The 26583-nt window shown below is 40.0% G+C and overlaps 1 protein-coding gene across 5 annotated transcripts in view; it reads right to left on the bottom strand.

Moving 5' to 3' along the window:
* Window positions 1-276: 276 nt before the first annotated feature.
* MTMR6 (myotubularin related protein 6) overlaps window positions 277-26583 on the bottom strand; it is a 37825-nt gene continuing 11518 nt past the window's right edge. For 4 of the 5 annotated variants that reach the window (XM_048846040.2, XM_048846023.2, XM_048846004.2 and 1 more), the window contains exons 2-14: window positions 23784-23900; window positions 20937-21099; window positions 18369-18526; window positions 17519-17647; window positions 16257-16391; window positions 14088-14220; window positions 12393-12502; window positions 10105-10230; window positions 8422-8471; window positions 6576-6776; window positions 5206-5340; window positions 4993-5119; window positions 277-3376 (exon numbers count right to left, since the gene is read on the bottom strand). In XM_048846040.2, the coding sequence (XP_048701997.1) occupies window positions 3116-3376; window positions 4993-5119; window positions 5206-5340; window positions 6576-6776; window positions 8422-8471; window positions 10105-10230; window positions 12393-12502; window positions 14088-14220; window positions 16257-16391; window positions 17519-17647; window positions 18369-18422 (1461 nt within the window). In that variant the 5' untranslated portion in view covers window positions 18423-18526; window positions 20937-21099; window positions 23784-23900 and the 3' untranslated portion in view covers window positions 277-3115. Of the gene's footprint in view, window positions 3377-4992; window positions 5120-5205; window positions 5341-6575; window positions 6777-8421; window positions 8472-10104; window positions 10231-12392; window positions 12503-14087; window positions 14221-16256; window positions 16392-17518; window positions 17648-18368; window positions 18527-20936; window positions 21100-23783; window positions 23901-26189; window positions 26211-26583 lie in introns of those variants that run through there. The other variant, XM_048846032.2, reaches the window with a different exon arrangement.

Raw genomic sequence — 26583 nt, forward strand, 5'->3', positions numbered from 1 at the left:
CATCACAGGTCCCATGTGCTTTGGGCGGTTTTGGCATAAATCTACATGGTGAGAGAAGAAAGAGAGACAGCTGCCTCCCTCCATGGGCTTCTTCAACTAGTGACTCTGTGGAGGCTGAGCTGGCAGGTTTTCAAAAGGGCTATCTGGGCTGAGCAAGAAGCCTCTGTTCAAAACAGCCTAATAAAATTCTATTCATCTGCTCATTTGAGGAGAGTAATTTTTGTTTTGGACAGGAAAGTAAAAGATTAGTCTTCACCACAAGAATAGTCAAGCAGATTTTGTGCTTGAGCATGTAATTTTTAATTATATTTCAAGGTTGACTTAAGATGCCTACCCCAAGATCTAAAATACAGTGGGACATATTTATTCCTTCTGTTCCAAAAGGCGCCCCTTCAACAACAAAAGGCCAAGAAGAATTGGTAACAGGATGATTTTAGCATCACCAAAAGGAAACAGGTTTGCTCCATGACAGCCATAACAGTACACATGTATTTAAAGATCCTGAGTAAACAATATCATCCCACAATATTTTCCAAAACAGAAGAGATTAGTAAACTACAAACTTTAGAGTCTGTTACCTCTCAGCAATAACTATGAAAAGCAACATATGTGGCACGCCACCATAAAAGCTGATAGTAAAAACAGTACAAAGTGATATACGTACCCTGGCTATTTTCGAAGTCTCCATTTTGCAAATGTAATAAGAAACAAGGTTAATACCAGAGATCATCTGTAATGGGAAACCACAAGTCCAAGATGACATAGCAAATGGGGCTGGCCAGTAAGGCACAAAAGCCTTCCTTTGCACATTGGTGTCTTACAGGTTTGCAGCAAACAAACTCAACCAATGTCTGAAATGGGAAAAAAATCGGCAGTCTTACTGTTTATATAGAAGGTTTTTTTTTTCCTTTTACTGAAAAGTGATGGACATAAGGAGGGGTTTGTGCGATAAAAAGATTCTGACAAACCTTCATTTACACACCAAGTTCTATTTTGTGATGTGGTGAGTGAAATGGGCAGCTGATTTATACTCTGGCTAGATGCAGGCAGACACGGTCATATTTTTCTAGACAGCTTTGCCAATGCAATTTGATCATGACCTGCACTGCCCTTATTACAGTCCTGGATCTCATTTGGGGCAGAGAGAGACTGCCAACTGTGGCAAGGTGTGTGGGGTGTGCTGGCAATTTTAATAAAAGAGACTTTAGGAATTAGGATGAGACTAAACTCATTTTCACTTATAGCCAAAAGGGATTTGAACCCAGAAGTGCAAAGCCAGTGGCATTAACCTACTATACCACCTAGGGAGTTTAATACCTTGGCTTGTAATGTTTATACCTCTACTTAAGAGCTGGCACTCACATTTCTTCTGCTACTGTTTTCAAACCTAATTCCCCTCCTGACCTGGGCAATAGAAACAATTCAGAAAGCGTTGCAAATGACAAGAGACTGAGACAAAGCCTCTTAATTCAGTGGAAGTTAACATGAAAGGCAATCTAGGGACACATTTTATTTTACCTCTGTGAGAAACACAGTACGTTCCTTCTTACCAAACCTCCCTGTTAACTAAAGTACAGTTATGTCCCAAGGCTTGTATTCTTCTAGATGAAGCTGTTAAGTGGCTTCCCAAAGTAAGTGGCTTCAAAGGGACTGTGCTCCAAATGCCATGACCCCTTTAAAGCCAGCTGGTTTGTAAACCTGGCTCTTTCCCCAGTGCTCCCTACTCATGGGCCAACAGCACAGGGTTTTGGCTGTCCCCCCACAATCATCCAAAACAGACTGTCTGCAGATTTAGGATAAGAGGGATTGTGTCGTCTTGTAAAGTTAGTCTCATTAAAGGGGACTCTCACTAATAATTGAAACTTATTGAAATGAAAGACTAATACAAAAGTACTTAGATTTCTCGTGAGAGGATGGTCTAGAATAATAATACGTAGTCCTGCCATGAATGAAGGGGACTAGATGACCTCTCGAGGTCCCTTCCAGTCCTATGAGTCTATGTTGGAATTCTGTTAAAAGTCAGCAATTTTGTTTGAAAACTATGCAAATCACTAAATACTGCTCCTAGAACTTTCCCTTCTGCCACTGTAACCCAGAGAATCTTATGCAGTTGCAAACTCCATGGCAGGTCTAATAGCTAAACAGTCTGAAGAGAACATGACCATTGTTCAGCTATTAGCAATGTGCTAGTTTAATAAAACCTCTCAATTTTTAATCCTTTGCACTGGTGCCCAAGTTACAAATCTTGCCACAATTCAGCATTTTAAAAACTGTACACATGAATCAGTTTCAATTGTTCTGTCAATACAATAATCCTCTAGGTTGACAAAAGTTGGCCAATCTATTATATTTTAAACAATAAAGGAATAGGAAATATAATAATATTCAGCATAAGATTTAACATTCTTATAGCTTCATTTGCTGATAGCATAACCATTTAGGCTTTTTTACATTTCCTAAATCTGATCCCATTTTAAGGAGCAAGAACAATTCAAGCAAATACAAATAAAAACAGAGTCATGTTACAGGCAGCAATAGTCAAGGACAAGAAGGCAATTGATTTGACAAATTTAAGGCCAGCTATTTATAGTTTGAAATATACTGTACTTTTTCATGGCACTTAAAACACCAAAAGTTAGCAGTGAGAGACAAAATTAAATAGGAGTATACAGATTTAAACTGTATACTATATATACACACACACAACTTGTTTCTAAAATAGAATGTTTGTCAAGTTTTTCCTGCCCCAGCTACAATTAGTTCTGAAAGACCATTTGTGTTTGGCTGCCATGCACACATCTTACGGTAATGTCACTGTTTTACTCACTATAGAGCAAACTGTGACTTGTTAAATCCAAAACAGACCACTCCTTAATTGGTTAAGTCACTAAGGATCATTGAATGCCCCAACGTTTTTTCCTTAAATACAGCTAAATTCAATTATTTCTCAAGAGAACAGCAAACACTTTCCTTAACAATTAGCACGCTGTTCTATTCTACAAAGCTCACTATTATACAAATCAGATTTTGGTCATGCAGCAACAGACCATCCTCACAATAATCTGTCTTGTATTTCAGTCAGTCTAGAAAAAAAGAAGCACTGTTCAATGTTTCACTAACAGGTCATCCTTGCCACTCCATACTCCAAGCTGACAACAGCAGGCTCGGCTTTTGACAACTCCTCCATGTATTCACTGTAGCGATTGTCTGCTGTGTTGCTGCCCTCTATAGTTCGAATGGAGTCATTCATAGGTAACAGAGGCGTCTCCTTCTTAAAGCACGGAGAATTTCTAAGTGCTGGTGAAACAGGATAGACAGACTGCAATGGTTCCTTAGTGAGGAGTTCTTCTGGTTGCCGGTTTCTTTGTTTCATTTTCTGAAATATAACAGGATCTATTAAAATTATCGTTCCTAGTACCCAGCATTTCCTGGGATAAAAATAAAAATTAGAAGCCAAGCTAATTAGACGACTTTCAACACACTTGTCCAAAGCCACGTCCTGACTGGTTGGTTTGGCCTTTTGAGCAATATCGTATCATATCATATAACAGCACACCAACTCCCAGCTACGCAAAGTGGAGTTTTCAAAGTAGCTAGAGACACCGATTGTGTAAAAATCCTGTTAAGTACCTAATGTATAACAAAAACTAAAACAAACCAACCATTCCTCAACATTCAACCCAAGAATCTGGCCACATAAGAAAGCCAAAACATTCCCTTTCAAAGCAGAGTATAATAAATTAAAATGGGTCAAGATTCAGTTGTGAATTTCCATGCAACTGTAGATAATTACTAAAAAAAAATCAATCAAGATGTTAGGAGAGAAAATATTTGAGATAATCTAAAATCTTGATATTCTAAAACATTAATTTACAGGCTTTAAAAAGGAGGTTTCAGATTACTTAATCTGGATCTGTGACATTATGACAGGATTAGCCTAACAGAATCCTTATGTTAAAAAACTTTGCTTCCCGAAGTATCATACATAGGAGGAGAGAAACTTCAATTTGGCATTCCAAGATTTTTGCTACAAATAGCAACACTGATTTTTGTTCATTTGAGAACTTTGGATGGTTAATGACATTTTAATTTCAAGTTTTCAGCATCTTAATTGATCACTATGAAAGAGTTTAGTAAAATATACTTAATCAATCAATCCTAAACCCTGCTTCACAAGTTTTTGCTAGAATAAGTGACAATACTTAGCTACAATAGACTTGCCAGATAACAATTTAAAGGGCTGCACAAACAGCGACCTTGTGGTGGTCATGCTATGGGCATGTTGTGGCCTGTGGTAGGCTGACCCATCTCCAGTTGGATCTATTCTAGTCCTTACAAATCCTGGCCATATTTTGAAGAGACATCTTTCCCCGCACCCCAACTCCCCAATCTTCAGGTTACTGTAATGGTGGATATGGTGGAACTAAAGAAGAAAAGGACCAACAAAAGGCAGGGGTTGAGCATGAGTTAGATTACCCAGTTGGAAGATCAGGAGAGAATGGTGGAGAGAGGAGGGAGGAAAAGCTCCTGTGTCATATTAACAATGGCTTAGGTAACTAAAAGATTTCTGTTCTCCTTGGTTGAGATTATAGAGAAAGGATGCACAATTGTAAGGATGTGTGATTAGTCATACAGTACATATCTATCAGGGAGAGAATTTAACCAGTATTAAATGAACTGCTCTTCTGGTGTGAGGCTTTTCCTGCTACCAAAGGACAATACACAGTACAACAGGAGGATAGAATCATTTCAGTTTAAGAGCAAAATGTTTGGAGCCTATGTAATCTTGTATGACTACCCAATGCAGCCCCCCCTCCCCACACACACACACTAAAACCAATGCAAACTAAACTTTACTTTAAAAAAGCTACACATAATAAGTGCTGCGTCATATAAGGCTGTTATCAGTTTCATTGTTGTAGCATTATGAAAATGAATTTGTCCTTCAGGTTAGAGCTCAGAGTAAGTTTATTTCTTATTTACAATACTCACAGCTTCCAGTTCTTTAAAGTCTTTCTCCAGTTGCTTATTTTGTTCACTCATGGTCATGATGAGATTAAATACAGATTGCCTAGGGTGCATACTTCGGTCAAACTGATGGTACATATTTCTCCAAAACCTGTGTGTACCAAAACACAAAACTGTTTTAACAAGCCGGTCTAACAATAGAAGTGAAGCAAATATAATGTACCTAATGAAACTTACTTAAAACTGAAGGACACTGTGTTAGGCTCCAAGAGGACAAGTTTCTGAGAAAAATCTCGATTGTATAGAGGATTAAGATACTTCTTTTGTTCATCCAGAAGGAATGGCCATAAGGAATAAGTTTTCTCTTTCAATCTTAAGGTAAGCAGAAATAAGGTCAAGACAGGTTTCAGAGTAACAGCCGTGTTAGTCTGTCTTCGCAAAAAGAAAAGGAGTACTTGTGGCACCTTAGAGACTAACCAATTTATTTGAGCATGAGCTTTCGTGAGCTACAGCTCACTTCATCGGATGCATCGATGCATCGAAAGCTCATGCTCAAATAAGTTGGTTAGTCTCTAAGGTGCCACAAGTACTCCTTTTCTTTTTGCCAAGGTCAAGACAGTAACTGTGGGTGAAAAGTAGTAATACTAGTCTCAGTCTTACAGTTCACTTCAGTCAAAACAATAAATCCCAACTAGATAGTTGCTTTTCACCTCCACAATTGCCAGAAATGCAGTCATGAATTTAGAATGAGACAGACTATCCAGTTCTTCTATCCATCCATCTTGTGAATTTATAAAACTCCCTTTCACCCGGGTAGCCAAGCACCAAATATTCTTGGGATAATGGAAATTCTGAAACAGTTCTCACGTCACCAACTACTTCAAGAACATTTAACTTATTGTATACAATATAGGTAATAAATCTGAGACTGATTATTGTAGCCACCACCACATTCTCTATGAGACTTATAGTAACAAGATATATCATTACAGGATGTAATCTTCCCCACTTTTTAAAGAAGACTTAATATAAGGCTCCTTGGACCTCTCTCCAGTCCCTGTGTCATACATCTTGAGCTCAATGACACCTATACCTCAGTTTTAGCCATATCCCAGGAATAAACAAAAATACTAATTTTATTATTGGGTTTAGAGCTAAATAGTGCTTTAGGAAACAATGCTTTGCACAGTTGCAAGAAATGACTCTGAAAGGGGGAAAAAAAACTTGGGCACTTCAGATCACTGGACAATATAGTTATAAATGTTCAGGGAGGAATAATTCTGAAGTAGAAGGAGAATGGGCTCTGACTTAAGTTTTTACCCCTCATTAACTTAAATCATTTTGGAAAAAAATGCTGGGGGTAAGAAGTCTGAAAATACCTTCATTTTTCCCTTTATGAAATATGGGTACATGCGTTTTTCCTTTCAAAATTGGAAAGAGGGTCTCAGACGTGTGAGAATCATTGGTGCTTTCCAATGCAGTTCAGCTACTTTTCCCCCCATTATAGATCATGTCTAGTTGCTTTTATTGAGAGTCCCAGCTGAAGATTTATACACGTTCTTAGTTTACTGGAGTAAATGAAGAACATTTGCAATTAGTCAGCTTACTTTAGTTCTTCTCGCTCTTTTTGGCAGTTTCCAAGGAAGTTTCCAAATTGGCACGAATGGACGTGTTCATGGATCTGAAGGAGAAAAGCTTCATTGTATTCAAAGGCTTGTGGAAACTGCTCTGTGAGATGCCACACACCTTCTAAAAACTGAGTGAACACGGGAGAGATTTCCTTGGGGTCACCATCCAATTGACCACATCTACAAAAAGTTCCACAAAGACGTCAGAGAAATCCAGAAATTGTTTTTAAATGTGAACAAGCTTTTTAAAAACAAAAAACAAACAAAAAAAACCACCCACTGACAAAATCTTCTGCATTTATTTTGACTGGACAGTCAGGAAATACATGTTTATGACCTGTAGGGCAACTCCACCCCAGATAAGTCATGATGTGGAAGAGCACTCCAGGACAAAACACCATGTTTCATGGACCTATCTGGCTAGAATAGCAGAGCCACAAAAGAGACAATTTTGTTTTCAATTTTTAATTTAATTAATGGGCTCAGCTTATGCAGCTCAAGAGAAACTGGTCAGGTTTTAGAGGAAAAATGGTGTCAAATTTGGCTTCTAAATCCATGTTGAGATAATCCTTCCTCTTCATCCTGAGTTTTCAGCATCACATAATAGACATACAATTATATTTGTAGTGAATAATATACAACAGAAGGCTAGTTAAGTAGCTCTTTAATATCTGGTATTGCGATGGGCCTCAGTGCTACACATTCAGAATCTACCAACTTGAAATAATTGGTAGTCTCCCCACAGTCTGTCAGAGCAGATAGGGTATGTCTGCACTGCATCTAGGAGCGAGCATCCCAGTCCAGGTCCAGCAACTTCTGCAAGTGGGGCTCATGCTAGTATGCTAAAAATAGCTATGTAGATGGTGCTTTGACATTGTGGCTTGGGCTCTGAAGCCTAGGGGTAGGTGGGGGGGCTTCAGAGCATGAGCTTCAGCCCAAGCCACAACATCAAAGCACCATCTATGCCGCTATATTTAGTGTGCTAGCACAAGTCAGTGGACAGGCTCACTCCCATATGCAGTGTAGCCATACCAGAGGTTTCCTAGGTGAACTACCATTGCTGGCAGGACTTTGCTCCAAAAGACCAAGAATAAAAAAAGACCAAAAAGAATTGGGAATTTACAGACCTGATAATAAATTATTAAATGCATATGGAGCTTATCAACGGAACATCTGACAATTAACAGCAATTATTTAAGTGGTATTTTCAAATTCATTAATATATTTTTCAAGAAAAAAATACATTGCAACAAACTCATCAGCTTCCTGAGCCTACAGCACAACTTAGTTTCATATATTCTGAATGGCTGAAGAAAAGTTATGAATCAGTGCTGCAGTCTCTAAACACACATATGCAGCTCCAAGCCGTCAAACTCAATGAGTTAGATGCCCAATGACTACAGGATTGACAGTTCTAGGGCAACAAAAGTGAGGATCAGACACCACAGCGATGGACACCTATAAGAGCCTCAGTTGCTAACTTTTATCTGTTTTCTCTATTGTCATCCAATTCTTGGTAGCCCTGAAGTTTATATTTGCGATATGGAAACAAATTATCCCATGGGCATTTGAGTAAGCACCACGTAACAAAGCACACAGCTTGTTGCAGAGCTGGCTTACTCAGAGGCACAAAATCCTTGCAACGCTGCAGCAGAATTTAAGTATTAGAGGTTCCATTAAAAAAATATATGTGTATCAATGAAACAGTGATGCAGAATACTGAGCCCTGTTTAGTCGCATATGCACAACTCAGTTGACTGTGTGATACCATTGCACGAACTGGCAAATCTGTAAAATTCTATTTTAGCTGAAAAATGTTGTTTACCTGTCAGAAAATTTGTGTCCAAAAGAGATCCAGTCCTTCTCTATCAAAACCTAGAAGAGAGAGGCATCAGATGTAAAGAAATTATGAACTTCTAGATCTGTGCATTTATCCTGACAGATCAACTATCTATAGGTTTTGTTTTTATTTGTTTTATTTATTCACAGTGTGTTACTGCACTTTACACCACTTTGCATTTCTTTTGGTTTCTTGGCACAGTCTTCAACACTTTCAAGGACCCTCTCAAAGGACAGCTGAATGAATACATTTGTAACAATTCTGAAAACTTGGTTTCCATTTTTTTAAAAAGTTTCATTGTTAGTCGACTCAACTGTCTGCCTGATAATCATTATAGTGGCTATGTTAAACCAACTCCACTTTTTAGAGTAAAATAGAGCCCCATTAATTCACATAAGTGACTGGCAGACAGACGGTTAATAGCTGATGTTTGCAAATTAGTGAGTAGGTGAACAAAAATGCAAGATGCATGCATTACCATATGTACTTTGTCAATGGTAGTTTAATTTATAATACATAACAGTATCATAGTAAAATATAATTTAGTACATTTTGTATAATAAAATCTTGGTAATGTTAGGAATATAGGGACTGCCCGATCAGATCAGACTGACATCCTGCCTGAGAGTGGCCAATACCAAGTACTTCAATGGGGGGTGGGGGTGGAGAGAAGAGAGAGGAAATCACTAAATTCTATAATTGTGCTTTATGAAATAATATGCCCATAGCAGAAGTTCCTCCCTGGCCCCAAGCATTTATCAGTAGTTTTATATCCCCTACCTTTTCATCCTTACTGACTATGGATGTTCTCATTAGCCATACAAATAGCTAATCCTTTTTTTGAATCTGACTAAACTCTTGGCCTCAATGATATTTGTGGCAGTGAGTGCCACGTTACTCACTCGTGTTCTACTAATTTTAAAAGTTGCCTTTTAAAATTCACTGTATCTCCTGTATTGAGAACATGTAAGTAGAAGTGCCTGATTTTCCTACTCTTTTTGAATATCCCTATTTTATCCCGTCTTATTCATCTCCTCTCTAAACTAGGATGTCCATATCTTCTCATTCATACTGTAGTCTCTCCATGCACCTAATCATGGGTCACTCTCTTTCTAAATCTTTTCTATTTCATCTTTTTTGGGAAAGAGTGACCAGAACTGAACAGTGTTCCGAGTCATCACATACTAGTATCTGCCATAAAATCTTTGCTGAGAGATCCCAACAATTTTTGGTCCAGATTATAAAGCATGAGATTTAGGGTGCGTGGATTAGCAAATTACTACTATAGTTTAAGTACTTTAGAACTGTAACATTTCATAGGCAATGCTTTAGAATCCTGGTGACTATAACCTCAATCCTGGGATATTTATCTTACCTGCAGGTGTCTAAGGAGCTCTATAGTACTGCTGTTCATAAATTAGGTTCCATACATAATTAGTCTAAATACACACTTTGCTGTTCATGGACTGTTTTGATTAAGGGTATACATCTCTTTTTTAGAAATACATTAAACTATATGGAAAAGAACAAAGATTTCTGTGCATCAATCTAATCATTTTTGTTTTGTTACAAAAGGCATCAGTTTATGCTGTTACGCTGCACGCTTAGGATGCTTAGATTTAGGGTGTGAGAATAAAAAACCATCTAGTTGTATGAGTAAATGCTTACCATGAAGCCTTTGATGGTTCTGTAATACGAATCCAACAAGAGAGATCCAAGGGAACAAACTTGGGAAGTCCTGTCCCATCCATCAGAGCAATGAACTAGCACAGTTGCATTTTCAACTGCTATTGCCTGTAAAGTGGAAAACAAAGCCTAGCAATGTGTGTTCCAAAAAGAGGTAAGTTCCTAGGTAAATTCAAAACCTCATTTTATTCCAAACCTACATCACAGCCCATTTTTAACGGCAGCACTTGAAGCTCATCTGGCAATACACACAGAAATTATTGTGTGTGTGAAAACATGCTGCAGTCAGTTAAAGCTGGGATCTCCCCTATGCAATGCTATAATGCTCCCCATAAAGATCACAAGATCCAGTTTCCTGCTTGCCCATTGAAGGGACAAGAACTATTAACGTGATTTCTCATTTTATTTTCCACCTTCCACCGCTTCTAAGAAGTTAAAGTACCCAGAAGCATCTACAGTTTCAATGGACTGCTAGGAAAAAGCCTGACTACACATCCCAGAAATCGAAAGCAAATAAGTACTAAGCTTTTTTTTTTTTAAAATCCTCTGTCTACTCCACCCCTCAAGAATACGGAGGCATGTGGAGCAACTAGCTTGGACTCAGGGCTTGTCTACACTACAAGTTATGTTGCTCAGAGGTATGAATAAGCCACCCCCCTGAGTGATGTAAGTTACACCCACATAACTGCCAGTGTGGACAGTGTTATGTCAATGGGAAACCTTCTCCTGGTGCCATAACTAACACATCTCGCGGAGGTGGTTTTTATTAGGCCAACGGGAGAGCTCTCTCCCATTGGCATAGAGTGTCTTCACCAAAGGCACTACAGCTGCACCACTGTAGTACTTCTAGTGTAATCTAGCCCTCAGTCAAATAGGAATTTATGCCTCATTCATCTAATCATTTGCAGGTCACGTTTAAGAGAGATGCCAGCATTCTAACCTCTAAATAGCCCCAAGCCTCAAGTACTATTTCAGCTAGTAGAAAGTTCTGAGACAAGAATTAGTGCTTTCACAAAATACAAAAAAGTATTTTCTACTTTTTATGAGCCTCATGTATGTGTGATTGTGCCAGATTCACATGCACTGAGACATGCCTTTCCACAGAGCTCTATCAGCAGCATCCCACAGCATAAATATAGTTTTCCAACATGCCAAAAAAAGTACACACTTCGTGAATTCATCCATAGATGAAGTCGTGCATGTTAGATTCAGCAGATAATAAATAAAACAGCATACAGTAAAGAATGCCTCTAGGTGACAAAGACTGCAAGGCGTAAACACCTCAGAAAAGCACCAGGTACATTAAGAGCCCCAGCACACTGACATCCCTACTTAGAGGTTGATATCCCTCTTAAAATGTGACCTGCAAATATTTAGATGTTAAAGAGAGTAGCGTACATATAGATTTGTTCTAATGAACAAGGGCACTGAGCATACAACCACTTCAACCTACCCTTTCCCTGCCCACTAATTCAGGTCCCCCAAAGTCACAATCAATCAGCTATCTATTCCCGTGTCACACTAACATGTTGTTCTGTGACAAAGGTATCACAGAACATCACTTGTAGCAGCCTATAAATGAGTCAGGGTTTTAATTATTATATGATGTGGATTTGCAGAGATTTTTATATCTCAAGAGATATAACAAAAGTAGCTGGTTTAAAGCTGCAAACCACACCATGTAATAAAAAAAGTTGCTTACCCTATCCCTATAGGTCAGCGCCAGTACAGTTCTTTGATAGCTGTGTATCAGAGTATGTTGGGGGGGACTCTGAATAGGAACTGGCTGATTTGACTCTGAAAAGACTTGAACTAAAAGGAAAGAAAGAAGTAAAGTTAGAGTTGTGGGACTGGTCCCCTGCTCACCCCTACTACGTGGAACACTCAGAACATTTAGCTTCCTGCATCCCCATATTCATATATTTGCAGGTCAGGTGATTTCTAAACTACGGCTACCTAGCATAAAACTTGGGTAACCTAACATCCTTTCTTCACACTGGTAGGCGGGCAGCCTTCAAAGAAACCTAAAATACTTGGAGGCACATCTGTTCTCTCGAAATGTACAGAAACATGTTCTGTTTGCACGATGATGTACTTGGTGTGTAGTTATTTCTAACATAATTAAGATTAATAACGAAGCAAAACATCAACCACTGAGACTATAGCAGCAGCAGCCATCCCCAGTTTATACCTGATAGAATGGTGACAGGCAGAACCATACTTTTCAATCACCATCCCTCCCCCAGAGAAAGAAGGAGCATATGAATTACTTTGGCTAAGATGATAGCAGCATCCAATACAGCTTTGATATGACGCAGCCAGCCAGAGTTCTCCAAACCAGACAAGAAACTGTTGACAGACAAAGCTTTTGTACCACTAACTGAAATAGAAAGAAAAAAGCCATTAAAACTTTCTATGGAGCTGTAGCTCTCTAGGTGGAGAAAAATAAAATAATTACAGGATAGGCTGATAATCCCCAGAGTTTAAAAATCTATTTGAATTATTCTCCTCTTTTGGTAAAAGTCTAAGATTCCGAATGTTTCAGAAATGCAAACGAGAGTAATAAATATAATTTTTCATCTAAAATAGATCTTGCAGATATCTGATCATGAGTTACAGAAGTGAAGAGATACTAAGTCACCAGTGTGGTCAAAATGTAATGACAACATTCAAGGAAATAGGATTAGTGGCTCCCAATAGGAAGAGCTACCTAACCTAACAGAGGAAGGACAGCACAAGATAAACACGCCACAATCCCAACAGCCTATCAAAAATATTTACCCAGGGAATAAATCACATAACCAGACAATGTTTACGGTTTTGAACAGTTTTATATAAAATGATTACTCCAGTAAATCACTTTATTTAAATAATAAAGTAGATGTAGTGCTTGTATAGTGCAACGAACTGACGACCTTGGACAGTGAAGCCCTTTGTGTCTCTGCAGAACAGATGCACTGCCGCTTCCTCATTGTAAGCTCCTCCATATTGCCTCACTAATGTACCTCAGATGTGATACTGGTGGCAGTGGGGGAGGGAAATTAAGGGGAAATCATTAATAGGAGAGGGTAGTTCACCCTCAAATCATTCTAATTTCTCTCCTGTCTTCCGAGAGTATCAAATGGGTGCTTCGTTGCTATTGAACGTGAAGGGCTATTGTTTTTTTTTGTGATGTGGACAATTGTCAGTCCGCAAGAAACAGGACTTAAGACATCAAGTAATCATAAGACGGTAATAACTTTTTGCCTGTAATTCACTTTGAATCACATACATTACTCTGACTGCCAACCAACCAATCTGGCTTGAACCAGGTCATGTAAATCAAAATAGTTCTGCACTGTTGATACTAGCTGATTGAGAGGTCTGGCCATCAAAAAAGATGAAACAGTTACCCACGTGGCTACCACAAGATCACATGACCATGTGAGTTGAGAGAATTTTTAGCAGAGAGCAAGTGAAGATGTAGCACAGTTAGTGCAAAATCAATCCTTTTAGAACTGGTCTCTGATTTCTGAGTGTGAAAGTAAGTGTAGGTACATTTTATAGCACTCAGATGTCAGAGTATTTTATTTGTGAGTACAGTCAAGAATTGCAACATTTATGTCCTATTGAAAAATCAGGGGTAATACATGCATGTTATAAACCCCAATGGTTTTCTCCCGTAAACCATCTGACATGCTAACAGAATTTTCCCTCTTCCACCCAAGACACATTACATGTTAAGGAAAATAGTTTAAGACAAATGACTGAGAATTCATAAGAACTCATTGCCAAGGAATTGTGATTAAAACTGGCACCTACCCCGCAGAAGTCCATAACAGACATTACATTCACTGCTGTCGGTAACAAAGTTTGGAAGTTCCTCGGTGTTTTGCATAGACTAACATTAACAGACCAATGACATGAGATGGTCACTTATCCTATTTTTAATCATACTCTGTTACCCGACAGAACAAAAAACATACCTTCTAAAAGTTTCTGCAGGCTGGATCTCATGACATGAATGTTTTCAATTCCAACAAACTGGAATCTAATGTTAGCATAGTTGTCTTCATTTTCATAGCCTTTACCTGCTGCTCTGTTTGCCATTGCATTAAGCTTAGTGGAAGAAAACGCAAATATTTAAAACCAGGAGTTAAAAACTAAATTGTACAATCAAAATATAGATTAAGTAACCAAGCATCTTCATCAGGACACTCGGTTAAAAAACAAAACTAGCACACATATACCAAACATCCTTCTGGATATCAGATTTGTGGCAGACTAATCTGAAAGGATTACTCTGACATGAGAATGACACAACATGTGGGGGGGATATGATACATAGAAGACTATGAAAAGTAAAAACAATCAGATCATGTTGAGAGCTGACAAATCTGAATACTATATCCTAATTCTCCTTTCCCCAAATCATAATTGCTTATTTGAAAGATGCCACATCGTAATTAGCCTAAAAGAAAAAAGTTAGTACTATGAAGTGTTAGGATACCTGAGGTGTGTAATTTGAAGGGGAAAAAAGATCAGTGTAATATGATATCTACAAAATTATGAGGTACAAAAACAAATCCAACTGGGCTGGCTCCATTTCACTCAACAAGTGAGCACTTTTTTTGGAGGCTTCCCTCTTGTGCTACAGAATCTAATGTTTTACAATTAAAGTTGAATCTTCTAGTCCTTATGATCACATAAATTTAAAAATAAGAACTTCCGAGTGGAACCAACAAATGTATCTGCCAAAGTCTGCAACAATGGCTCCAGTAAGTATCAGCTGCACCACTCTCCTCAGTGTAGTCCTAATGCTGAACTTTAAGAGCTGATCAGATATGATTAACTATTTTATTGTTAACCAAAATACATAAAAAAGAGAGGCCACCTACAGTCTACTTTAAGCAACGTCTCATTTTGATAACAGATATGGGTGGAGTTTGCTTATAAGCAGAGTTTAGGAAATAATCATCACTTGATATGCCCACCCCTTAATCTAATTAGTGACCAAAGAAGTAAAGATGTACTAATGTGAAATTGCTTACTGAAATGTGGTATCTAAACAAACTCTAGGGCTTGAACACTGTCCTGCAGATGCTCTCTCTAGGTTTTACAATTTCTGTCTCTTAATTTCTCCATGCTCCATTAAGGCATACTCACTATAATTCTACCGGTGTGCGCTTGGTTTGTTTGGGTTTTTAAAAACAGCCCTCCAGCTCCACATCCAATGCTATTATAAAGTTCAGATCAATGTTACACATTTCATCCCAGTTAGATAGTTAAAAGAAGTTTTAAAACTCAGGGTCTAAAATAATGGGTGCCCAAATTTGACTCCTAAATCTATGTTTAGGCAGCTAAATAAGTAGCCTAATTTTCACAAGTGCTGAACACTCAACAGCTCTCATTGACTTCAATGGGAGCTATGAGTGCTCAGCACCTTTTAAAACAACATTTATTGCTTGAATATGGAGTCTTGCACTGTAGGCACCCATTTTTAAAAATCTTCACCCAAGTTCCTAGGTGAAATGTGTGTTTCGTTTTGGTTAGCTGCCTGAATAAGAAGAGTTACCAAACTCATCTCACATAGATCATGATCATCATATGAAACAGTAATACTTTTGGTCATCGACTGGGACAATTCTGAATCAATGATCTAGAGCAGGGGTTCTCAATCTCTCTCTTTCTGAGGCCCTCCCAATCTGCTATAAAAAACTCCATGGCCCACCTGTGCCACAACTGCATATCTGCATATCCCGTAGATTAAAAGCCAGTGTCGGCATTAGGGGGTAGCAAGCAGGGCAATTGCCCAGGCACGCCACAGGGGGCCCCGCAAAGCTAAAATGCTCAGGCTTTGGCTTCAGCCCCGCATAGCAGGGCTTGGGCTTTCTGCCCTGGGCCCCAGCAACTCTAATGCCGGCCCTACCCTCTGGTTTATTTTGGCGGCCCCCCTGAAACCTGCTTGCAGATCCTCTAGGGGCCTCAGAACCCTGACTGAGAACCGATGCTGTAGAGATTAAATAGCATGATACAGCATACACCCAACACCTGAGCCACATAGTGCCCCCAACGGCACTTCCGTATGTATAAAGTGATCAAGTAAAAGGTATTTAAGATGAACCCTAAGCTGCAACCCTGACAAAGGTACATACCTTAGGTCGAGTGTCCATGACATACATGCAGTGACGAGCGGGGTTGGCTATACTGATTGCATGCAGCATATTTTCATCCTCCAGACACCTGGCACTGAAACCTGAGAGAGGTTGACTGCATCTGCAAATGGCAGCCTAGTACAGAAAACAAAGAATCGGATAGCAACAGTATATTAAGTAACACCTCTAAAAGAATGCTTCAGATGTGTATTCTATAGAGCTGAAACAGAGTAAATTCTTTTATTTGGCAGCCTATGAAGTGAAAGAGAAGCTGAAGAACTAAAGCAAAGATGCTCTAACTTTTTACATCAAAGTACACTTTTATAGTAGACCTTAAATTTAAGTCCCTGACTGCTGTTCATGGACTTCGAAGATCACATGGCACTTTGATAGTGTAAAGGTTTACCAAATTTTGGAAGTAAGCCCAAAGATCTTAGACATCTGTTTACTTCTTGAAAAAAATTAAGTTTAACACACACACCCATTTTTCTTAAAATAAATGCCTGTCTCGTGTGTACACTCTCAGGATGTTTTCTATTGAATTATTCTCTCCCTAAATACAAGATGAATCCACAATCATTTTGTTCTCTTCTACAGATCGCTCAATCTCCAGCCTGGCCAATATAAAAACTGTAGTTCTCTCTTTGACAGCACTGTTTTTTGAGGGGTGTATCACATATTCCATAACAGGTAACACCCACAAATACATCCACTCTGTGGATACAACTGGCAGTTGCCTGTGTGTAGCTTTACAATACTGGCCTTTCAGAAACTGCTGAACTCACAGGAGCAGTTGACATAACTGCTATTCCCTCGGATATATATCAGGATTGAGATTGACTGCTGCTGCTCCATACAAACAACGCTCCTCTATGGAGTTCCACAGGACTTGATTTTCTCTCTTCCTGCCCTTCCTCCCTCTTTAACAAAATATTTCCATGGTTCACAGCATTTTGGAACAAAAAGATTTTATTCTTGACTTTCCAAAAAGTACAAAAAACACAGAGGATCTGATCATCAGCTAATCTTAAAGGCCCTATTTTTGGAACTTTTAAGAGATTCAAATGACTAGTGAAGAATTTTACAGTTGGCTAAGCATGACCTAAGCATCTCATTAGCCATCAGCAGTGTCAGAGATTAAGGAACTAGGATTGTTTTATTAACCTGGGTTATTATACTTACCTCCCTATCTTTCCTGGACCAATGGCATCTGTTGAGAAATAGTTTTAGCCTACTTGTGCTGAAAGGAAATCAGACTGTACCTCTTTATCTCTGTGATAATATGATAACACTGGGAATCTTCCTTTGCTTCTAAATTTGGAGCTACCAACGATTACGGGCTTGCTTGCAGTTCTGGGAACATAAAGTTCTCTGGGATAGGATTCACAAATCTGGAGGACAAAATAAACGTACAATGTAAGTGTTTCATTTACAGACTACATCAAATCTGGTGCAAGATTTCTTACAGTGGACTGCTGTCCTTGCATGAATCGTGACAGCTTTGTGGATAAGAAGGTGGTTATAGCAGGGCTAGATGACACAGAGGAAACACACTTGCACCTGTCATACAGAAATATGCCGATAATCCTTCCTAATGTACACACACCAGAAGTGATACATGGATTAAAGGGTATGAAACAATGATGAAATCAAAATCATACACTGTGGAAGGGGACTGAGACACCAGTGTACAGTCTATCAAAATGAGACCACAGAGAATAATTCCACAGTAGTAGTATAGAAAGATCACACCCCTTGCACCTATCCCCAACTTCACTTATGCAAGGGTAGGCTTCTCCCTCACTGAACAACAGGATTTCCATGGCTTACCCTCAAAATAGGACTGTCGTTGAGGGAAAATGAGAAAGAAACCATGCTATCCAAAGACTATCGGAACGTCAAAAAACCGAACGGGGAGGGAGAGAGTCATAAGTAGGCTCTCCCATCTTCCGCATCCTTTCACTTTATGCAGCAAACTCATGACTCAAAGGGTATGTGGTTTGCAAGGCATTGCAGATAGTGTGTTGGCCTGGAATCTGAGGTTATAAAATCAAATAGGCATAAAAATAAACATGTTTTCTCCACTGCAACAGATTCTCTAGTATCCTTTACCTCATAATCACGATTAGCATCGGACAACTGCCAGTTAGAGTTCGGCACTCCCATCCGCTTGTATTCTTCTGCAAGGTCAATGAGTTGCCAGCCTTGCAGCCGCTTAGACTCATTTTGTTTTGGATTGTAAGAGAAGGCATACAATTCATCATAGCTTGCTAAAGGAAACAAGAAAACAAGATATTATGCATGGAATCAGATCCCAGTGTCATTATTGTCAGAAAAAGGGCAGGAATAGTTGAATTCATCATCTGATGATTATCTTTGTAGTTCTGTGACAGGGCAAGATATTTTATAAATATTCATGGTGGGTAAACTTTTCAAAAATGCTTAGGTCACTTAGACTAAGCCACTTTGGTGCTTTTGAAATATTTTACTTGGTATGTAACTTCCGCCCCAAAGAGTTTACAATCTGAAGTCACACAAGTTAACTGACAAAGAACGATGAATGGACATCAGCACAGGTAAGTGTGGTGGAACGTAGGTTTCAGTATTTTCTACAGAATAGGGAGGTTCCTAGCCATAAATCAACTGGGACATCTTCAAGGTTTAAGGGGCAACATTTAGAGTAGCACAAAGTTAGGAGCGGATCAGAAATAAAGCAGGGGTCTCAAACTCCATTTACCTTAGTGCCAGTCCTCAAATCCTTCCAGCGGGCCAATAATGTCACTCATGCCGCCCAGAACCCGCCCCCCACCTGCCTAAGGCTCTGGGGTGGGGGAGGCGGTCTGGGGTAGGGGTGCGGGCTCTGGGAGGGAGTTTGGGTGCTGGGTGCAGGCTCTGGGCTGGGACAGGGGGTGGGGGTGCAGAAGGGGTGAGAGGTTGGGCTCTGGAGGGAGTTTGGGTGGGGGGGTGCAGACTCGGGAGGGGGTCGGAGGGTGTGGCGATTACCTGGGGCTCTAAGGTAGGGTGGGCGGGGGGGGCCTCCGTGCGCTGCTGCTACCCCAGGCACCACCCCTGCAGCTTCCCATTGGCCACAGGGGCACTGGGGCAAGGACAGCACGCGGAGGCACAGCCCCGCCCTGGGCCACAGGGAAGGGCCAGCAGACATGTGAAGTGAGCAGGCAGATGCCGCTCAGCTCCACTGCGTTGCCGGAGCCCTGGGCCATGTAAATAGCCTGGGGGAATGGGGGGGAGTGCCCGGGGGTGGCAGGTGGGGCCAAGGGCCACAATACTGCTGGAGCCCCGCAGGCCACATTAGGGAGGTTTGTGGGCCGCAGATTGCCTGCAGGCCGGGAGTTTGAGACCCCTGGAGATAAAGGGTAGTCAGTAGAAAGCTTAGTAGGAGCTCAAAGAATGGGAAGAATTTTAAAAGATGAGGGCAGAAATGAATGCAGGTCCAAAACTGTGGCAATCTTTAGAAGCCAAAAAAAAAAATCTTACATTTTCTAGTGGAAAAAGACAAAATTTTCCTAACGATTGATCTGATATACAGTTTATACGTTAGATTTAATATTTAGAACTGTTGTAAACAACAAAATACAGAAAAAGTTTTTTGGACAGATCAGATATGAAGATGACAAAAACCAGTTATAAACCTACAAGGATCACTACTGTGTTATTCTCAAAATTTCAGCATTCATTTTCAAAGTGTTTGTTACTAGTTTCATAAAGCTTCACTATGTAGTGAAGGAGCGGGGTTGGGGGCCTGGGGGCCAGTATGCACACGCATGCTGCGGCTCCTGGAAACAGCGGCATGTCAGCCCTCGGTCTCCTACGTTTAGGGGCAGCCGAGGGGTTCTGCGTGCAGCTCCCATTGGCGGGAACTGTGGCCAATGGGAGCTGCAGGGCTGGCACCTGCATACTGCCCTGTCCGCAGAGCCATCTGGCCATGCAGGAACTGGAAGGGGGACATGCCACTGCTTCCGGGAGCTGCTTGAGGTAAACACCGCCCAGAGCCTGCACCCCTGAGCCACCCCAGCACTGATCCCCCTTTCTGCCCTCTGAACCCCTCGATCCCAGCCCAGAGCACCCTCCTGCACCCCAAATCCCTCATCCCCAGCCCCACCCCAAAGTCTGTACTGTTTTACACTGCTGAAGACATTTCTAGGGTACAAGGCTTGGGGGCTGGAGGAATTGGTTGGAATCTCCCTCTGTATAATCCATGAATGGTTTAGAGAGCATTCATGCAACTCAGCTGGGTGTGTCTCTCCACAAGTTGATAGCTGAGCGATCACAGCACCTGGACGGGTTTGCTGCTTATCACTGACATAACATTGTGAGAGACAGCCCAGGCTGAAAAGTTTAAGGGGACTCAGTGGTCCCACAGTCTAGGTTATACCCCGAGGGATGTGACAACCAGCAGTGACTTTTATAAATGCAGTTTCACAATCACTTAAGATCTCACCTTCTCCCATACCCGTATGTCAGCACACTCAAAACTACAGAATAACAGTTACCAAAACTATGCACAACAGATCAATGTTTTTCTGTGTTTATGCTGCTCAATTTCAGAGACTTTATAGAAGCCTCACATTTAATAACAGAAATAGCACAAAGCCCAGAGTTGTTTTGCAGAATGGTGGCACAAACATACACTGCAAGGTCTTGTGCACTTGAAAGTCATACCTGGTTTTGACAGTTGCAGCAACGAGTTGTAAATGTCATGACAATCCCTTTCTCTGGGAACAATAAAGTGAACTACCCTGAAGTTCTTGCACTGGATCACAAGAGGGCAGCCTGAAGTAGTCAAGGCAAGTTTCTCCACTGCAGCGATATGATGATGTAGTATCTATGGCACACAAGAATTCATAATTCAAGTCTTACTGTAAGATGTTAATCAATAGCACTTTAAAATATACTCTTGAAAAGAGACAAAGTAATTGTTAAACGTAACTGAACAAGCTAGTCAAAAATCCTAATACAATAGGTTTAATTTGTTAAAGAAATCCCTGACCTATTGTGGTCAACCTATCCTAACCATTTATTTGAAATTATGCTCCTTCTCTTCCCCTAAACTTCAAAGGACTACCAGTATGTCACAAACTTCAAGTGAATCTCTTTCTTCACACATAGTGCAAAGGTAAATCTTCAAAAAGGCAGGCACTTTCTATAAAGCTCTGTTGGCTGAAAAGCTGTATCCATTTAGGTGTTGGGAAGATATGCAGTTGGTTGCTTTCCATGTCTGGGAGTGCTCTTAAGTTCAAAGCATCAAACATTTTTCCATAGGAAAATTTCATTTTTGCCACACACACAAAAAAAAAAAACAATTTTCTGTCATGAAAATCAAAATGAGGGTTCCTCAGCTCCCTGTCTAGAAGGCTTTTGTCAATTTTGCTTTCCTTCTGTAGGCTGTGAAATTGACACAATTTTACAGAAGGGCTGCTCAGGTTGAACACCCTAGCTTTCGGCCTCTCCAACACCAGAGCTGATGGTATGAGGGAGAGACACAAAGGCTGAGCACCCTGCTCTTTGACAAGAGCCTTTCAGGCCTGCTGTCAGTTTCATTTTCTGCCAGATTATTCCAGGCCAGCAGCTGTGAAGGCTAAAAAGTTTTGGTTCTCCAGAAACAGAATTTTTCTTGAAACCCGTTTTTGTGAAAAAAATATAGCATTTCACCCCAGGTCAGGAGGAAAACATGGAATCTTTTGCAGGAAGGGATTTCCTCAAACTTTAGTTTTAAGGAGTTGGACCACTACTTAATATGCAGAAGATGGACCTTCTATTGAAGAATGTGATGGTTACCTTACATTTATGCCTATAACTGTAGTTTATGTTCGTGCTCTTTACTTCTGACATCTATTCCTAGAATCAGCCTCTCTGTACCCACACAAGTGTGAGCTAGGAGGCAGCATAATCTGTTCCTGGGGAACAGGATGAAAAGAGAGAGATGAGAAAGATCTACTATGAATTATTCTACAGCTACTCATCTGGATCATCTAGATGTTAAACTCCAAAGTCAGTTCCATACAACTTCTCCCCCACCAAACCACCACCTCAACCATAATACATGTCCTTTGAGGGAAGAAAAGGTTAATATAGGAATTTTACAAAATTATTTTATACAGACATGTAAACACAACAGATCAAATATGGAAAAATGCATGTGTGATTTAACAGCTGTGCCCCTATGCAGGAAAGCCACAGATGCACTCTGCTTCATCTGAGACACTGAAGGGAGCATACTATTCAGTCCTCTTACTACCACAGTTGTTTTCTCCTCTTAAGACTCAAATAAAATTAGACAGGAGTTTAAGAAAGCATTTTGCAAGACATGTATTTGAGAGGATGGGACTAGATTTCAATAACAGAATTTTATACAGTGGAACCCAGTTTATCCGATCTAATTGGGACCGGGGCCAAATCAGAATCAAAAATCCAGATAATCCAGAGAACAGGCAAAGAGCTTCAACCCCTGGCAGCAGGGCCCAGGGCTGATAGTGGGAGCTGAGCCCTGCCACCAGGGAGTTCGGTTTGGTTAACATGGAGAGCCGGATAATGTAGGCTCAGATAAATGGGGTTCTACTATACTAACAATGATTAAAGATGCTCTTATATATACTCTTTCTATAAATTTAGTTCAATAGAAGTTGTACTGTGGATAGAACTGGACTGACTTCAAGGATGTTAAAATGAAGTAAATCAGTGCTTTTGAACTTTTTTTTTTTTTTTTAAACACACATATACAGCACCTTTCGTTGTGAAGGATTCCAAAGCTTCTTCAAAACTATATACTGTATCCACAGAAACACTGAAGCACAGATTCCTCTGAGAGCACGGGCAGCAGCTAGCCAAGCAGGTAACCAGGATACAGGACTACGGTCATAGCTGAGATGCTCATACCTTTTTGAAAAACCTACAAGATCTTTAGTGTTCATGCAGAACTGAGACCCTTGGGTTTTGTTGTCTCATTTAAGGCTACAAGGATTTGAACCTGGAGTTCAAGGAAATCTAGATATGTTAAACCTGATGCTTAGATCACTAAACAATCTCCTCTCATCCGATAGCACAGAAAGTCAAAGAGGTAGAGATCTAAACAAAGTCACCACACACACACAAATGGAGAACTAATTTGGCATGACCATCTTTGAATAGACAAGAAATGGAAATTAGGTGCATAATTACTTGATTTTTAGAGATACCAAGCACCCACAGCTCCCACCTTTGAAAATCAGGCAGCTATTTTTAAGTGCTTAAATAATATGGATTTATTTTAGACACCCGTGTTTGACATTAGCCATAATGACAAGATGCAGCACTTAAGCCTGGTCACTGGTGCACAGTAAGAGTACGGATTGTGGATCTATTCCTTATTGTTTGTGTGCATCATGAAGTAGGGGAAAATATGAGAGAAACTATATCCAATTAATTATTTATCTTGAATTACATATGCACAAGAAAAAAAAAGGAAAAGAAAACACATTTGGAGAAGCTGCGTATTTTCAGGCTACAAGGTAATGCATTTGATATCCTTACCCAAGTCTCCTTCTGGCTAGAGTCTATAAATAACAGATGAGTTGCTGTAAGGTACAGAGTTCCCGTTAATGATTTGTTGCTGGTGCTGAAACGGTCTATTAATTTCACCTGCTCTACCTGTAAGAGGGAAAAAACAAACATTTTACAGGAAGTAAAAAATGACTGAACATCAGGGTGAAAAACCTTCTCTGACAGTGAGATCTATCAGCCTGTGGAATAATCTTGAAAGTGGTGGAAGCTCAAATGCATTGCACAGTTAAAACTACATGGGACAAATACTAGGAAGCAAGCAATAGCAAACAAATTTGATTTGCCACGAAGACTAGCTAGATAACCTAGGTAATCCTGTCTGTTCAAGACAATGCACAATAAAGACACAAGGTTAGGATCATAAGTAGATTCAATTCTCATCTGTAATGTTGAAGTTTTTCAAATAAAGAGTCACCTTCTGTTCTGCTACGTATTAGGGATTACTTTCCACTAGGGTTGATTGGTGTATTTAAGAACCGTTTTGAAAGCAAGAGGTATAATTTGCTAAAGTAGAAAACTTGTAGCATCCAAGTCTAACTGAAGTATAGCAGCAAATCCTCAAACAATAGTAAGTATATTATCCTATTATGTAGAGATCTCTAGTACTGAATTAACATCTTTTTTTTTCTTCTGAGGTTTTCTGTATCCCTGTCAGAGCCCACGGACCAGCTTGCCCTGACTTCATTTTCATTCTCGCTTTGTACTGTTCCCACCCTCCAAAACCTAGGTCATGGTATAATGACTTGCTCTCTGGTAGCGAACTGGAAACTCCCAGTAAAATGGAAACAAGGGCTACTATCAGCAAAAAAAAGGAGTACTTGTGGCATCTTAGAGACTAACCAATTTATTGGAGCATAAGCTTGTGAGCTGTAGCTCACGAAAGCTTATGCTCAAATAAATTGGTTAGTCTCTAAGGTGCCACAAGTACTCCTTTTCTTTTTGCGAATACAGACTAACACGGCTGCTACTCTGAAACCTATCAGCAAAAAGACATTCTCCTAAAATGGCAGAGGAGTTGTTTTAGACTAGAAAGCTCTTGCAGGGAGAGATTTCTCATGCTGGCACCCAACCAAAAATCTTCCCATCCTTAACCCCAATAAAGGAATATATCATAAAAAGGGGTTTTAGATAGCCCACAATTTAGCTGGAGTGAACAAAGCTCTTTACAAACTCCATAGAGTTTGTTTTACAAGAAACAAATCATGATCCTATATGTTACATGATCCTATATGTGAAATACCACAACACAAAAGGACTACAGTGAAAGGCTGGTCTCTGTAGTCCTCATTACCAGCAGGATAGTGAGTTTGTGTGTGTGGTTTTTGGGAGGGGGGTGAGAGAACCTGGATTTGTGCAGGAAATGGCCCAACTTGATTATCATGCACATTGTGTAAAGAGTTGTCACTTTGGATGGGCTATCATCAGCAGGAGAGTGAATTTGTGTGGGGGGGGTGGAGGGTGAGAAAACCTGCATTTGTGCTGGAAATGGCCCACCTGATGATCACTTTAGATAAGCTATTACCAGCAGGACAGTGGGGTGGGAGGAGGTATTGTTTCAGATTCTCTGTGTATATATAAAGTCTGCTGCAGTTTCCACGGTATGCATCCGATGAAGTGAGCTGTAGCTCACGAAAGCTCATGCTCAAATAAACTGGTTAGTCTCTAAGGTGCCACAAGTACTCCTTTTCTTTTTGCGAATACAGACTAACACGGCTGTTACTCTGAAACCTGTCATTATTTCTTGGCAGGACTGTCTCATTAGTGCCAAGTTAGAGCTGTGTTGCTAGAGGCCCAATGCTACTCCCATTAAAGTCAATGGCACAATGCCCAATCACTTCTCTGGCAGCAGGATCAGCACCCAGGAGAGGTGGCTGTGACAGCATAGATAGAGCCCTGGTTCAGCAAAGCAGGCATCTGCATTTCCTAGATATTACCTTGATAACGCAGGCACAGATAACTGTATCTAGATGACCCCAAATGGTACAGATTTGATTGTTAAACAACTAAAGCCATTTAAAAAAAAAAAAAAGTCAAGTGCAGTGGGAAGGATAGGTTGTGTGCACACTGTTCTAATGAACCATTAACAGTATGCCACACCTCAAAGGGGGGGGGGGGATTAAAACAAGTCAGTTTCTCAGTTGTATAGAAAAAGGGATTTAAAAAAGGATACAATATAAAAGATGGCCTGCATTTGCAATATAAATAAAATTAAAACACATCTAAGAATATACAGCAAAGAAAATGCCAGGGGGCATCACTCTAAGTAGTTTGGAAGCAATATTTTCACAAAAAATTACCTTGTCTCTAAGAATTTTAGAGAGCTTTCAATAGCAGGATAGAAAACAGTCACCCCAACAATATATGAAATCTACTTACAGTAACCAGAGTCACAGGAGAGGGCTGAGTAATTGATTGGGACTGGTAGTGATGATCAAAGACTGCATAAAAAAGGACATGTCTGAATGTTCTCTAATAAGATGGCTAGTACATCACAGAAGAAAAATACAACAATCAAGTCTTGCCTTCCAAGTGTTCAAAGGGTGATTAAACTCTGAGGAGTAACTAAAAATGGTATTCTGTCATTCCAGGTTTACTGTCTCGCCATGACTCCATATCAAGTTTGCTCAGGTTACAAATAGAGATTTCCTGCCCTCAACACCCTTACTAAATACCATACCTGCAAGCTCATCCTGAGATCCAACAGCCAAGTTGTACTCTTTCTGACAAGTATTACTAGTAAAAGACCCTACAGTGGAATTGACTCAGAAGT

Source organism: Caretta caretta, chromosome 1 (genome assembly GCF_965140235.1).
Source record: "Caretta caretta isolate rCarCar2 chromosome 1, rCarCar1.hap1, whole genome shotgun sequence".
Taxonomy (NCBI): Eukaryota; Metazoa; Chordata; order Testudines; family Cheloniidae; genus Caretta; species Caretta caretta.